The sequence below is a fragment of the Molossus molossus genome, unplaced genomic scaffold, assembly GCF_014108415.1.
Source record: "Molossus molossus isolate mMolMol1 unplaced genomic scaffold, mMolMol1.p scaffold_m16_p_27, whole genome shotgun sequence".
NCBI lineage: Eukaryota > Metazoa > Chordata > Mammalia > Chiroptera > Molossidae > Molossus > Molossus molossus.
This window is the reverse complement of record NW_023425363.1, coordinates 1,784,268-1,799,700: the sequence shown is the minus strand read 5'-3', so window position 1 is coordinate 1,799,700 and position 15,433 is coordinate 1,784,268. Positions and strand designations below refer to the sequence as shown.

The window sequence follows — 15,433 nt, the reverse complement described above, 5'->3', positions numbered from 1 at the left end:
TCTGATTTGCTTTCCCATTATGAGCACCATTTCTGAAGTATCACATTCTTTTCTCCTATTTTCTTCCTAATTTTTCAGGCTCCTGCTTGGCTGGCTGGGTCAGGCCCCTGGGCAGTGACCTGCCATGTACCCTTCTTTGGGTCTTGGTGTCCTCATTAGGCATGGGGTGGCCCTCAAGGCTCTGAGGCCTGCCCAGAGGGCAACATCAGGCGAAGTAGGCATAGAAGAAGATGTTGACGCACATGAGAAGGATGGCATTGATGCCACAGACACGGGCCCAGAAAGCTTGCTTCTTGGTGTCACCTGAAGGGGGTGGGGAGAGAGGGACAGATGAGGGTCACAGGGCCACACCTGGTGCCCCACTCCTCCAACCCCAGCCCCAGGGGTGGAGCAAGGGGTGCCTAGGGCCACATTCATACCTGTTTTGGCTCCTGGGGGCCAGTCCTTTGCCAGAGTCCACCAGGTAAGGTTCCGGATCTGCAGGAAATGCATAGGGACGGGGGTGTGGCAGGATGGGGGGCAGGGTGGGGTGGAGAGGTAGACCCAAATGGGATCAGAGGTCAGTGACGAAAGAGAGCAGCTGAGTTAAAAAGGGCCAGGGGCCAGGGCCAGACTGGGTTAGAAGTCAAAAGCTAGACAGTTCTTGAGTCAGAGAGGGCCAGGGGTCAGAATGGAACTTGAGTCAGAGATGGACAGGGGTCGGTGCCAGGGTCAGGGCAGGCTTACCTGAGCCGCCGGAGGTGGGGGTGTCAGCAGGCTCCCAGTCACCACCACAGCCCCACTGAGTGCAAAGAGGGCAACAGCGAAGTGCAGGTAGTGGATGCTGCCCAGGACGGCCGGCCGAGTGTCCACGTCGCCACAGGGAGGGGCTGGGTATAGGAACTCCAGGACCAGCCTTGAGGCACCCACCGCCAGCCCCGCCATCAGGCCCCAGAAGGCCCCCTGGGGACAGGAGGCAGGGCAGCTGGGGCCACGGGGGAGGGCCAGGGTTCTCCCAGCCGCACACAGGCGGCAGGGGAAGATTCAAACAAGCTGCCGCCCATCCCAGAAAGGAACCGAGGAGCCCGGCCCCCATATCTCGTCTTCACCCCAGCTCTCCTCCCACCCACCTGCTCGTTGGCACGCCTCCAGAAGACGCCCAGGACGAAGACCGCTGTCACTGGGGGGGCCAGGGAGCTGGTCACTGACTGCATGTAGCTGAAGACCTGCCCGCTGTTGGAGCCCTGCAGGACAGGGATCCAGGCCACGCTCACGCCGATGAGCACGATGATGACCAGCCTATGGGCAGGCAGAGGGTGTGCTGGTCACAGAGGCCCTTCCTTTACCACTCCCTCCACCCCACCTCGCCACTACTGTGTGCCCTGCATGCTGCCCCAGCTCCGGCTTTCTCCTTGATGTGGCCCACTCCTCCAGGGACCTGGCCAGTCCTGCCCACTCCAAGCCCTTCCACGAGATGTCCACCAGCTAGAATGAGCCCTCCCCCCGCCCCCCCCTGCATGGACTCCTTTCAGCTCCTGCCTCCCCTCTGGGAGAAGGCTCCTCCACAACAGAGACAGGCTTCGCTTGTTCACGCAACAAACTATTCATTCAACAAGAGCCCCCCTGAGTACAGGGCACTGTACCAGGAGCCCAGACCTGGCAATGAGTGGGCCCTGGCAAAGAAGATGTATTAGCCTGTCACCTGTGCTCAGGGCTGGGCTCAGCGAGCCCAGAGACAGCATCAATCCGGGAGGGCTTCCAGAGGGAGGGAGCCCTAGAGCCTTGAAGGGGTGTGTGAATCAGGTGAAAGGACAGAGGTTGAGTGAAGTGTTCCATCTACTCCTCCCTGGCGGAGCACCCTTTGGCCCTATGTCAGTTGGGTGCCCCTCATCCCTAAAGTGGGTGGTGGATGAGACCCCCTGGAGCCCTGAACAGCAGGGCTATGTGTGCAGTTGGGGTGGGTCCTCCTTCCTGCCTGCCTGCCTGCCCACCTGCCCACCTGCCTCCCTTTTTTCCTTTCTGGGCCTCAGGGAGAGGGTGGAGGAAGGAGGTTCCACCATGATTAAGGCTAATTAACCCTTAGCCTGGCAGGCACGGGCACTGCCCTCTTCAAAGGCTCAGCAGGCTCCATTAACACCCATCCCGTCGGCCCTCCTCACTGAGGCTCCTGAAGTCCAACACCAGACTCAGCATCTCTGCCAGCCCAGCCTCGAGGGGTGCCCTGACCTTCCCGCCGTCTCCCTGAGGAAGGGAGGAAGAGAGAGAGCCTTCCACACACGCCCTGACTGGGGGTCGAACCCAACCCGCTTTGGTGCACAGGATGATGCTCAGCCAGCTGAGCCACACCGGCCAGGGCTAGGGTTTCTTCTTCTTCTTCTTTTTTTTTTATCCTTACCCGAGGACATTTTTCCATTTTTTGTTCAGATAGAGCAGGAGGGTGAGGAAGAGAGAGAGAGAGAGAAACATTGACGTGAAAGGGACACATCGAGTGGCTGCCACCTGCACAACCCAACCAGGGCCGGGGACAAACTGCAACCGAGGTACATGCCCTTAGCGGGAACTGAACCCGGGTCTCTCTGGACCGCAGGCCGACGCTCTAACCCCTGAGAAACCAGCCAGAGCAGGTTTCTTCTTCTGATTCAGCTACCACTGGGCTGTCAGAGGGACCCCAACCCAGGGGCTCTTCCTTCTGCCTGGAACGCCATTCTCAGCTCCTGTCCCGGCAAACGTCTCCTCTTCCCAGGCCCAGCTCGAGGCCTTCCTCTGCCAGGATGCCTTCCTGGCACAGCTGGCAGGGTGACCGGCCCCTCCATTGTCCTGGGCTGTAGCTGTGGTGCAGGGAGCCCCCTCAGGTCTGAGGTTGGGGAGCTCTGAGAGCTCTCTGGATTCCCATATTGCCTGGATCAAGGCAGGGCACCAGGAGGCCTCGGGCACTACTTGCAAGTAATAGAGAAGAGAGACAGAAGGGGTAGCAAGGGAGGGAACCAAGGAGCAGAAGGATGGGGATTGGGCCTGGGGCTGCAAGGATCAGGGCCCCCAGACCTGGGACACCTCCTCTGGCCTGGGGTCACCAGCATGCCCTTGCTGGTCCTGCCCCACTGTGGCCTCCTCCGCGGCTTTGGGAGAGTTCTGCTGCCCCTGTGTAAGTCCCATATCCCTTGAACCGAGGCTTCCGCATCCCAGACCCCGCACGGCTTAGGGAACACAGCTGGAACGGTGTTGCTTTAGGCCAGAGGAGGCTGGAGTTGTCGGTGGAGCTGAACCCTGGCATCGGGCCCTTTCCACCCCACCAGACTGGCAGCTGGGAAACCTGGGCCCAGAGAAGGGGAGCCGTCTGCCCGCACAGCCTTGTGCCCAGGAGGCTGGCAGGGCCTGAGGAGGGCAGGGTGGGGCTTGACTGGGTAGAAGAGCTGGGAATGAGGGTCAAGGGCACAGTGGCTGGAGTGAGCTGGCACAGAGGAGAGGCCAGTTCATGACTTTGGCTTCAGGCGGGAGCAGGAGAGAAGCCTGCTTCTGAGGAGGCTAGAAACGAGCAGGCAGGGCACATGGGGGCCCCCAGGCAGACTCCGAGGGCACCAGTGTCCCAACCAGAGGGCTGAGGCCACAGCGACAGGAAGGCGTGGACGTCCCAATTTCCAGAATGGCCAACACGGGCAGGCTTAGGGAGAAAGTCTGTCAGTCAGCGGTGGGCTCCAGGACAGAGCCGACAGGCAGGCCAGGAGCCACGTGACAGGGAGAGGCGGGCAAGGTGCTGACACCGGGGCCCTGCAAGGCTGGAGGGAGGCTCCTTGCTGTGGAGGCTCTGAGCCTGCAGATGAGCTCACACCTGCCTGCTGTCTGGCGTGTCCCAACAGGGCCCTTCCCATAGAAGCTGACTGCTTTGCATCACCAGGACAACTGCCTGGAGCTCTGGGGGACCCCTCCCTGCCGCCGGGCGCCAGGGGCTGGCGGGCAGAGCGTGTACTGTTGGTCAAGCTCAGCACCAGAAGGCCGGCCCCTCAATCAGTGGAGTAGGAGCCATCTGGCTCAGCAGGAGACAAGAGGTGGGGACCTGAGAGAGGGAGTAAACAGTCACACGCACACTCGGAGACCAACTCCATCCATTGCTGAGTTTACCCCAGAGGACTGCCGGTCGGCCACCCATGGGGATGGAGGGCTGGGCGGTACAGCCCTCTGTCTGCTCCTGTGGGGAGAGGCACTGGGGAGACAAGTTGGACCTATTAACGCGTCACACGTTCTGTGAAGGAATCTAGCAATGGTCCCTTTTGGGAGGCATTGAGGGGAGAGGGGCTCATCCCTGGTCAGCGGTGTCAGGGAGGGCTGAAGAGGGAACTCTTGGGGTGAGTCATCGAGGTAAGAGGGGGGGACAAGCAGGGCTAGGAAAATGGGCAGAAGCGCAGTGGGCCAGCGGCACAGGGGCCGGAGGGGCAGCTTTGGCCTGAGTGTGGTCATTGCTGAGCTCTGGCTCGGGGGTCCCTTTGGAGCAGTGGGAGTCAGTAAGGACTGGGGGCGCAGATCTGGGGAAGACAGGAAGGTCTCTGGGACGGCTCAAGGAGGGAGCCCTCCTTTGGAGATGGCGCTCAGGGGAGGGGTGCACCCCGGAGGAGGGCTGGGACGGTGAAGGGGTGGCCGGGAGAGCAGTGTGGGAGGTGGATGGACAGGACATTCCGGGCTCTTCTCTCCTTCCTGGTAGCCCCCCTTGTCCAACTGACAAACTTCTAGTCATGCTCAAAGCCTGCCTTCGGGGCAGGGAGGGGCCCTGGGCTGGCATGAGGCTGGGGAAGCCCACTTCTCAGCCCCTGCCGGGTGCCAGCACCCTCACCGTACCGTCCCACCAGCAGCAGCTCCCGCTCGCCTGCACGAGGCCGCAGCCGCCTCCAGATGTCCATGGTGAAGAGCGTGCTGCTGCTGTTAAAGATGGAGGTCAGCGACGACACGAGTGCGGCCATCATCACCGCGATCATCAGTCCCCGCAGACCTGTGGGTCAGACACGGCTGTGGCCCCCGCCTGGCCCTCGCCCTGGGCCCCCAGCCCCTCCTGCCCGCGTCCCCGGTGTGCGCCCCCACCATCAGCACCGTGTGCTGAGCCGCCACCCACAAGTCCCTGCCAGCGTGGGGCCTGGGGGGAGGAGGCCGAGGTGTTCGAGGTGAGGGGAGGGAGACCCAGAACCAGGAGGCTGAGAACGATGTGCTTCCTGTGCCTGTGGCTTTGCCGGCAAAAACAGTCACAACTCTAACTGCTTCCGTTGCTGTGTGTTATCAGCCTCATTTCTGCAGAGCCTTGCAGTTCGCAGCACACGTTGTACCCACGACTTCACCTGACGGAGGGTATCTACCGCGTGACAGGTGAGAACGTGAAAGCTCAGAGAGGGAAGACAGATGCCCGGGACCAGGAGCAGGCCGGAGGCAGAACTCTGCGGGGAGTGGGGACTGAGGAAGGCCTGGGATGGGACCCTCGGCTTGGAGGTCACGCTCTGGGCAGGGTGCAGTGGCTTAGCCGCTGGGACAGGGGACTGGGCCCTTTCTTGTTGGCTCTGTGGGAAAGGAGATGTTGGTTCCCCATCTTAATGGGGGATAGAAAAATCCACTTGCGATTGGCTAAAAATGAGTGATGCCCCCCCCCCCCCAAGGGCGAGGCCCTGCTGTGCAAAGCCTTCTGGGAGTCCTGGGCTGAGGAGGGGCTGAGGGTGAGGAGGACTCAGGGCTCCAGGGCTCCATGCTGGTCCAGCCTCCCTTCGCTGGGTCTTGATGCAAGTCTGTCTCAAGGCAGCTTATGCTTTTGCTTCAAGTGTCTAACCACCCCGCACTCCCCACCCACCACTTCCACAGGTCCCCTGCCTGTCCTCCGCCCCGTCCTGGGACATGTGACAGGGAGGGCACAGCCTTACAGGTGCCGCTTGCTGCCTGGTGGGGTCGCCAGGCTCTGCATCTGACCAGCTGTCCATTTGTCAGGCTGACTGGGATGGGCCCAAGGGAAAGTGAGTTCAAAACAGTGTTTCCCAAAAACATCTATCTCTCCACCCTCCTTTTCTTTAAAAAAAATTTTTTTTCCTTTATTAATTTTTAGAGAGAGAGGAAGGCAGAGGAAGAGAGAGAGAAACATCGATGAAAGAGAACATTGATTAGCCGCCTCCCACGTACCCCTCACTGGGAATTGGGCCCAGTAATCCGGGCATGTGTCCTGACCGAGAATTGAACCGGCGACCTCTTGGTGCATGGGTCGGTCGATGCTCAACCACTGAGCCACAGCAGCCGGACCACCTCCTTTTCTTGCTCAGAGAAGTGGATTAACTCAGGGCTATTCTCCACCCATTTTTCAGACAGGGAGCTCAAGGCCTAGAGAGGGGTTGCAGCCCAGTGGCAGCTGGGTGTCCGTGCTGGGGGTTGAGACAGTCCCCAGAACAGAAGGACAGGGCAGGGCCCAGCAAGGAACCCACACCGCAGCCAAGGCAGCTCCCTCAATTATGTTTAATCCCAGCAACAACGCTGAGGGTGGGTAGATGTCATTATCTCCAATTCACAAATGAGGACACCAGAGCTCTGAGCAGGGAAGTGACATGCCCCACATATCTCAGCCAACAAGTGGCAGAGCCAAGATCTGATCCCAGGTCTGTGCGCGAACATCCCCTGGACTGGGCTCCTGGGAGGGAGGGAAGGCTGGGCCGGCTGGGCAGCTTCCACAGGGCGGCCAGAGGGCGGGGCTGGGCCCACAGGGTCTGGGAATCAAGAAGTGAAACCGGGCTGTAGAGGGTCTCAGAAAGCTGCCTCCTCCTGCTTAGGTGGGGCCTCCCACACCCCCGCTGTTGTCTGCTGCACCCTTCCTGTGGCTGGGCCCTCATCACCCCATATCACACCGGCAGGTCCACTGCTGCCACGAGAAACATGGAAAAGGCCCAAACCCTGGTTTTACCTGTTGGCACAGAGTCTCAGGGGGAGGCAGAGGTGAAGGTTCAAGGCGAGGGGGGGGGGGGGATTGAGTTCCTGATCTCGGCAGAGTAAGCAGTGGGCTTGGGGCCAGACAGACTGGGGTTTGCGTCCCAGCCACTCTGTAGCCTTGGACAAGCACTAACTCCCACCCCCGTGCCTCAGTTTCCATATCTGTAGGATGCAGCTAATAGCTCTACCTCACAGCCTTAAAAGAGAGCAGCAAGTTGTAAAAGTGTTTGGCACCCAGTGGGCCTGAAAGAAGAGAAAGTGTCCCGTCCCTTTCTCGAGGGACGGGACAACACAGGTTGCGAGGACATGCTCTGGAGGCAGATTATCCAGGTTCAGATCGAAGCGTTGCAACTCACTTGCCCCCTGACTTTGCTCACAAGTCGCTTAACCTTTCTGCGTCTCAGTTTCCCTACCTCTAAACTGGGGACGAGGCCCTAGCCGGCGCGGCTCAGTGGCTGGAGCGTTGGCCCGGGCACTGACGGGTCATGGATTTGATTCCTGGTCAAGGGCATGGACCTGGGTTGCAGGTTCCATCCCCAGCCCTGATCAGGGCATGTTTGGGAGGAAACCGTCTATATGTCTCTCTCACAAAGATGCCTCTCTCTCTCTCTCTCCCTCCCTCCCTCCCTCCCTCTTTCCCTTCCATTCTCTCTCTCTAAAAAAAAAATCAATGAAAAAATTATCCTTGGATGTGGATTAACAAGAAAATCAATAAATTAGATGGGGACGATAACAGGCAGTTTCCTGGGGGAGCCAGGAATGGGTGCCTGGCGCATTGTGAGCACTACATGAGGGCTTCTATTATAAGCACTGTCTTCCCTTCCCCGCTGAGCAGAACATCCTATCTGGATGCCACACGGCATCACGTTGGGTCCAGAATGGCCCCCACAGCCCTGTCGCTGATCCCTACCAGGCCCCCCAGAAGCTCACCGGTGGGCATCAGTTCCATGACCAGCTTGGGGTAGGCAATGTTGGAGCAGCCGATCTCGGCCCCGCAGGCCCGCAGACACTCGGACGGCATCACGCAGCCCACGTCGTCTGTGTGAGAGAGGTGCCCAGAGTCCCACACTGTCCCACACTGCCCCTCAGACCAACAGGAGCACTTGGGCGGGGTCACCTGGGCCAAGGGCTGGAGCCTGGCCGGACTGCTTTGTCCCTGCCTCTGACCAGCTGCTGCTTGGCCCTGGGCGTGTTTCCTGGTCTGGCTCACAAGGAGGGGGCTCGCCTCTGAGAGCTACTCTGGTCGCTAAGGCCCTGACGACTCTGCCTTCTGCCTTTCTGCCCCCAGCCCCAAAAGGGCAAACCTTCCCCCAACCTTGGAATGGGAGCACCAGGGGAGGGGCATTTCCCGGACCCTCGCCCTGAACTGTGTCCAGGAGCTTCCAGAGGCCTCTCCCTGCCCTGGGAGCTCTCATGCCGCAGTGCTCGAGCCCCTCCGGCCCCTGGGCCGGCCCTCAGGGTCCTCTCCCTCCGGGCTCCCTCAGCTGAGGCCTCTGGCCCTCCGGCTGCAGTGGCTCCCCCAGGCCTTCCCAGAGGCCGGCCGCCGCTGAAGCAATGCTCTCTGCCCTTCTCCCCCTCCTCTCCCCTGGACGACGTGGGCAGGCTTGTTTCTTGCCTCTTTCCTAGTGGAGAGTCTGGTAAGGCTGGGGACTTGGACTTGCTCGCTCTGGCCGTCCCCCACACAGCTCACCTGGTGAGTGGATGGAGGACTTAGTGAATGTCCTCCTCAGCCAGCCCTGGACAGAACCTAAACCCAGGCCTTCCCTGCCAGCTGCTGGAAGAGCCTGTCTGGGGCGGAAACGCGGCACTGTCCAGGGGCTGCCCTGGGGGAAGTACCCCGGGAGCCTCTGTCTGGTGGGGTTTGCTCTTCCACCGCCCGCGCAGTTGGGGGTCCACCTCCGCCTGGCTCATAAGCACAGTGTAGGTGACAAGTAACACTAACCCCATGTGCACGTGTTCCTCCAGGGAACACTTTTTAAAACACCTTTGGCTCCGTTCCCCTGGGATGTTCGTCAGAGGCCCGCGGAGTTCGGAGCACAGGAAGAGATGGCAGTTACAGGAAACTTAGAGCAGAAGCTGCCCGGATGGTGACCAGAGGGATGGAAGGAGCTGCTGGGCCACACAGGCCTATTCGGGGTAAAGCAGGCATCAATGTTCTCGCAGCTCGGGGCTCCCTGTGCAGACAGGGCACTCCTGGGTTAAGCAGAGCCCCCTCCAAATGCCCCTTCTGAAAGGTCCCTTCTCAGATGCTCAACCCACAGGGGCAGGTGTGTGTCTCAGATCCTTTCCTCTAGGTCAGAAGGGCTGGAGCAGCAGCGTCCCTCACCCAGGCCCTACCTCCAGCCTCTCTGGAGCCCAGGTTTCTACAACTGCTCCCTGTCATCCCCCAGGCACCTTGCACTCAGTGTGTCCAATCAGATTCACCCCCTTTCCCCATTTGTCCCAGTGATGGTCCCCTATCCTCCCTCCCCCGTCCCTGGAGCCCATGGCTTTCTGGGGAAAAAAATCCTTTCCACAGCATTCCAGGCCCTTGACAGCTGGTCCCAGGTCCACCCATCCAGCACCCATGCAGCAGCCGCCCTGACCTGTTTGTATTTTCTCATACACACCCGGCATTTCAACTCCTCCTCCGGGTGCCCCATCCCTCCTGTGTTTACCTCCCACTTCACAGCCCATTGCAAAGAGCTTGTCCTCTGAGACTTTCCCTGACTCCCTCCCCACTCTCCCCCAGGGCAGAGTAGCTTCCTCCTAAATGCTCCTAGGCCAAGGGTTGAACCACAGTTGTTTGCTTGCATATTTTATCTTCCCTACCAGACTGGGTGCTCCCCAAGGGTGGACAATGGGTTTGAATTATTTCCCAGTCCCAGGTATCACCTAGTTCAGGGAGGGGTGCTAAAGAAATGCTCTGTGAACATTTGTGAATGAATGCGTGAATAAGCTAGTGAGAAAGTAGGAAAGGGACAGGAGAAAAGAAAGAGAGGGAGAATGGATCCCAGAAAGACCCATGAAGGAGTTCAGGCACTGTTCCATCCAGCTTCCCCCTCTACCCGCCCCCGTCCCACCTCCCCGCAGAGAAGGCATAACTTGCCTGTGACACGCAATCAGACCAAGAACAGAGCCCAGGGCCCCATGGCAGGACTCTGGGGTGACTAGGGTCCAGCATTCAGAGGATAGGTGATGGGTCCCTCCTGACAAGTTCTAGGCTTGGACTGGTTGGCTCTGGTGCCCGGAGGACCCAGCCCTCCTGGGAGGGACATGAAGAGTCACAGACACATAATCGCTCCGAAAGCCTGAGTCAGGAGATTCTGGCTCAGTTTATTCAGCCCATGGGGCACCGCCTCTGAGCACGGCTGGCTCAGTTCACCTGCCCAAGTGTTTGTGCTGAACTTCAAGAAAGAACAACCCCTCCTTCATGACAGCAGCAGAGGTGATGCCACTTAAACAAAGTCCCGAATGTGCCAACTCAGGAGAGAACAGTCCCTGGACAGTGAGGGCCAGGGAGCTGAGCAAGGACCTCTGGGTTTGCCAGGGCCCCGGCTTCTGTGGATCCAGGAGCTGCCCACCTGGGCTCCATGTTTCTATTAGCACTTGCATCCGGCCAAAGGCCCACACAAGAAGCCTGGGAGTTGTTCCTCTCCTTTCCCCCAAGTCCTCCCGCCTGCAGCTGATGCTGAGTCCGGCTACTGGGCCTCGTGATGAGGGGAACTGCACCACCCTGCCCCTCCAACCCACCCTCCCTGTGAGCAGCAGAGGGAACTTCTAAAACCACCATCTGCCACTGCTTCTCCGTGCTCACACCCTTCTGGGGCTCTCCATCTCCTGCAGTAAGGATCCCGCGGCTCTACTTCTGCCCACTTGGCTACCCTCACTCCCACCGATTTCACCCACACTTCTGGGCCTCTGTGCTTGCTGTTCCTGCTCCCTGGAACACCCTTTCCTCCTTCCTGAACCCATACTCATTCTCCTCAACTCTGTGGGTATCTGGGCTCCTGAAGCTTCAGGGCAACCTCCTCCATGGCACCAACAACTCTGCGCCTTGTGTCTGTCCTGCCTCCCGATAGTTTATGACTAGTTTATGACGTGGGCCCGGGGGAGCCTGGGGCCCAGCAGGGACCAGCGCAAGCAAATGCATGGCAGGCTCTGCTGGTGTTTGTTTATTGCAAGACCCTTTCCCAGGCTGGCCCCTGGAAATACCACCCTGAGGGTCAATCAAGATGCTCCCCACTCCCCAACCAGGCCTGGCTCACCCCTGGGAGCCATCCAGATGTTAATGTCGCAGTTGGGAGAAGAAAAGCACACAGCAGCCGGTTTGAGTTCAGCTCTCCAATCCCTTACCTAGGGTCCTGGGTGAGATTATTCTCTGAAGCTGTTTTCGCCTCTGTGAAACCTTTCTGGGACATCCATGGGCCAAAAATTCAACTCCAACCTAAACTTCACCCCTTACACAAAAATTAACTCGAAATAGATCACAGATCTACATGTAAAACTATCACACTTTTGGAAAAAAGATAGGAGCATATCTTTGAGACCTAGGGCATGGTGAAGAGTTTTCAGATACAAAAAAAGGAAAATGATAAATAAGACCTCATCAAAATTAAAAATGTTTGCTCTGTGTAAGATGCCTGTGAAAAGGATGAAAAGAAAAGCTACAGAAATGACTTTAGTCAAGTTGCGGGAACAAAATCAATACACAGAAATCATTGGGGGTTTATACACTAACAGTGAACTATCAGAAAGAGAAATTAAGAAAACAATCCCATTTACAATCACATCAAAAAGAATAAAATATCTAGAAATAAAAGGAAGTGAAACATCTGTGTACTGAAAACTTATGTCACTGATGAAAAGAATTGAAGAAGACACAAATAAATGGAAAGATTTTCCATCCTCGGGGTTTAGAAGAATCCATACTGTTAAAATGTCAATACTATCTAAAGTGAGCTATAGATTCAATGCAATTCTTATAAAAATTCCAATGATATATTTCACAAAAATAGAAAAAATAATTCTGGAATATTTATATGGAACCATAAGATATACCCCAAATAGCCAAAGCAATCTTAAGAAAGATAAACAAAGCTGGAGGCATCACATTCCTTCATTTCAAACTGTATTGCAAAGCTATAGTAATCAAAACAGTATGGTACTGGCACAAAATAAGAAACATAGATAAATGGGATGGAATAGAGAGCCCAGCAGTAAACTCATGCATGTGTAGTCTATTTGTTTACAACAAAGGAGCCAAGAATATACAGTACAGTGGGGAATGAACAGACTCTTCACTAAATGGTGTTGCAAAAACTGGACAGATACAAGCAGAAGAATGAAACTAGGTCCATCTCTTACACCATACACAAACATCAACTCAAAATAGATGAAAGATTTGAACACAAGACCTGAAACCATCAAATTCCTAGACATCAGTTTTGGCAATGATTTTTTTTGGATTTGACCCTGAAAGAAAAGGCAACAAAACAAAAAAACAAAAACAAAATAAACAAACAAGCAGGACTACATCAAATTAAAAAGCTTCTGCACAGCCAAGGAAACCATCAACAAAATGAAATGGCTACCTACAGATTGGAAAAAACCATTTGCAAACCATTTATCTGATAAAGGGTTAATACCTCCAAATATATAAAGAACTCATATAACTCAATAGCAAACAAAACAATCTGACTTAAAAATGAGCAGAGGAACTGAGTAGACATTTTTCCAAAGGAACATACAAATGGCCAACAGGTAAGTGAAAAAGTCCTCAGTTTCACTAATCATCAGGGAAATACTAATCAAAACCACAAAAAAACTATCACCTTGCACCTCTAGAATGGCTAGCATCAAAAAGACAAGAGATAATATGCATTGGCGAGGATGTGGATAAAAGGGAACCTTTGTACACTGCTGGGGAGAATGTAAATTGGTTCAGCCACTATGAAAAACAGGGAGGTTCCTCACAAAAATTATAAATAGAACTATCATATAATCCAGCAATCCCACCTCTAGGTTATATATCTTTAGGAAATAAAAACACTACCTCTAAGAGATATCTGCACTCCCATGTTCATTATTCACAATAGCCAAGATATGAAGACAACCTAACTATCTATTAACAAGTAAATGGATAAAGAAGATTTTATATATATGTATGTATATATATATACACACACACACATATATAATTTCACTGAAGAGTACATATAGATGGCAAATATATATATATACACATATGCACATATATACACATATATTTATATCATATAAACACATATAACATAATGCATATATATTATATTATTGACAGAATATTATTCAGCCATGAGGCAGACATCCTGCCATTTGCAGCAACATGGATGGACCTAAGGATATTATACTAAGTGAAATAAGTCAGAGAAAGACAAATACTGTATGATATCACTTATATTTGGAATTAAAAAATGCCAAACTCATAGCAACAGAGATTAGAATAGTGGTTACTAGGGGTTAGGGAGTCAGAGGAAAAGGGGAGATGTGGGTTAAGGGGTACAAGCTTCCAGTTATGAGTAAGTTCTAAGGGTCTAATGTACACTATAGTGATTATAATTGATAATATTATACAGTTGACCTTTGAACAACATGGGTTTGAAATTATAGATGGATTTTTTTCAATAAATACTTTAAATGAATTTTCTCTTCCTTATGATGTTCTTAACATGTTCTTTTCTCTAGCTTACTTTATTTTAAGAACACAGCATATAATCCATATAACATACAAAATATGTGTTAACCAAGTATGTTACCAGTAGGCTATTAGTAGTTAAGATTTGGGGGAATCAAAATTTATGCAGATTTTCAACTGCATGGGATGGGAGGTCAGCGCCCCTAATCCACATTGTTCAAGAATCAGCTGTATTATAAACTCGGAGGGAACAAAAGCAACAGACAGGAGAGTACATCTGCAGACCACGGACCTAACAAAGGCCTGTGTGGAGACCGCATAACGTGCTCTCACAACTCAGCACTAAACACCAAACAGTCCAGTTAGAAAATGGGCAAAACACAGGAATAGACATGTCACTGAAGAGTGCCTATGGACAGCAAATAAGCACATGAAAAATGGTCAGTGTCATTGAGAAAATGTAAATGCACACCACAGTAAGAAACTAGCACACATCTATGGGGGAAGACTAAAAGAAACAAGAGCAGCAGTATACTGTGTTAGCAAGGATGTGGAGACATGGGCTCACTCTACATTGTTGGTGGGAATGTAAATTACACATAATTTATTATGTGTATGAATGTTCGTTGCAGCTTTATTCATAATAGCCCCAAACTGGAAACCCACATGTCCTTCAATAGATGATATGGTTAAGTAAATGGGGGTCCATCCACACCATGGAGTACTAGTCAGCCACAGAATGAAGCAAGCTATCAAACCATACACCGACCTAGATAAATGCCAGAGACAGAAAAACAGGTCAGTGGCTGCCAGGGGCTAGGGCTGGGGTGGGGTATGGCTGAAAGAGGGAGAGTTTGGTGGTGACAGACAGTTCTGCATCTTGGTTGTGATGGTGGTTACACAGATCTGCACATGTGAAGAGGTTGCACACACCTACAAGTACATGTAAACTGGTGAAATCTGAACAAGCTCTGGGTCCCACCAACATCAACTTTCTTGCTGTGATGTTATTATACTATGGTTATACCAGATGTCACCACCGGAGAAACTGGGTGAAGGCCACATGTAAGCTCCTTTTCTGTTTAGAAAAACTCCCTGAGAATCTATTGTTATGGGCAGGTAACCACAGAAGTTGGAGGGCTAGTGGCCTTTCACCCCTGAGAGCCAGAACTCCCTTATGAGCCCCAGGGCCTTTGTGCTGGGGTATGAACAAAGGAGGGACAGAGGCTTAGACAGTCATTTTCTGGGTCCCCAGTGGCAGAGAGGCTCTAAATCAGGCTTCAGAACTTTCAGGGCAGTACCCATCCACTGAGACTGCCTGGTGAGGGTGATGCAGGTGTGTGTTCGTACACCTGGGAGGAGCTAGGGGCACTTGTGAGACTGTGCTCAGGGAGACACAGGGGCCTGGTCTCTGGGACCACTGTGTTCAGACACCATGGGATGCTGCCCTGGGGCCAGGGCGGAGCGTACGATGTGAGGCTTGAGGGGTTAGTGATGGAGACCACAGGGGTCTTGGGGTAGGGAGAAAGCAGTCACTGCTCAGGGCAGTGGACCCAAGTGAGGCCTGACAGGCAGACCAAGGTAGTGAGGGTCCTGAGGGAGCAGGGGCTCCAGCCCTCAGCAACACTGAGCAGTGTCCTCAGGGTCCCGGTCCCAGCCGGAGCACAGAGCAGCCCCATCCAGGGCAAGTGGTAGGGGGTGGGAGGGAAGGGCTGGGCCAGGTGCCTGGCTGCCTGGTTGTCGCACAAAATGGGGTGTGGGCTGTTTGGCCAGGTTTAATGGGCTTTGTTGTCCCTGCCCTGGCAGTCTGCTTTCAGATGTGGTCCCCACACCTCCCATAACCAGGGTCCAAGCCGCAGGGAC

General features: G+C 54.4%; 1 protein-coding gene across 5 annotated transcripts in view; it reads right to left on the bottom strand.

Moving 5' to 3' along the window:
• Positions 1-205: 205 nt before the first annotated feature.
• Positions 206-15,433, bottom strand: part of SLC5A10 (solute carrier family 5 member 10) — an 86,823-nt gene continuing 71,595 nt past the window's right edge. For 2 of the 5 annotated variants that reach the window (XM_036278336.1, XM_036278337.1), the window contains 6 exons: positions 7,846-7,953; positions 4,807-4,957; positions 1,110-1,278; positions 727-942; positions 420-477; positions 206-303 (listed from right to left, as the gene is read on the bottom strand). In XM_036278336.1, the coding sequence (XP_036134229.1) occupies positions 206-303; positions 420-477; positions 727-942; positions 1,110-1,278; positions 4,807-4,957; positions 7,846-7,953 (800 nt within the window). Of the gene's footprint in view, positions 304-419; positions 478-726; positions 943-1,109; positions 1,279-2,626; positions 2,629-4,356; positions 4,452-4,750; positions 4,771-4,806; positions 4,958-7,845; positions 7,984-15,433 lie in introns of all 5 variants that reach the window. The other 3 variants (XM_036278339.1, XM_036278335.1, XM_036278338.1) reach the window with 3 other exon arrangements.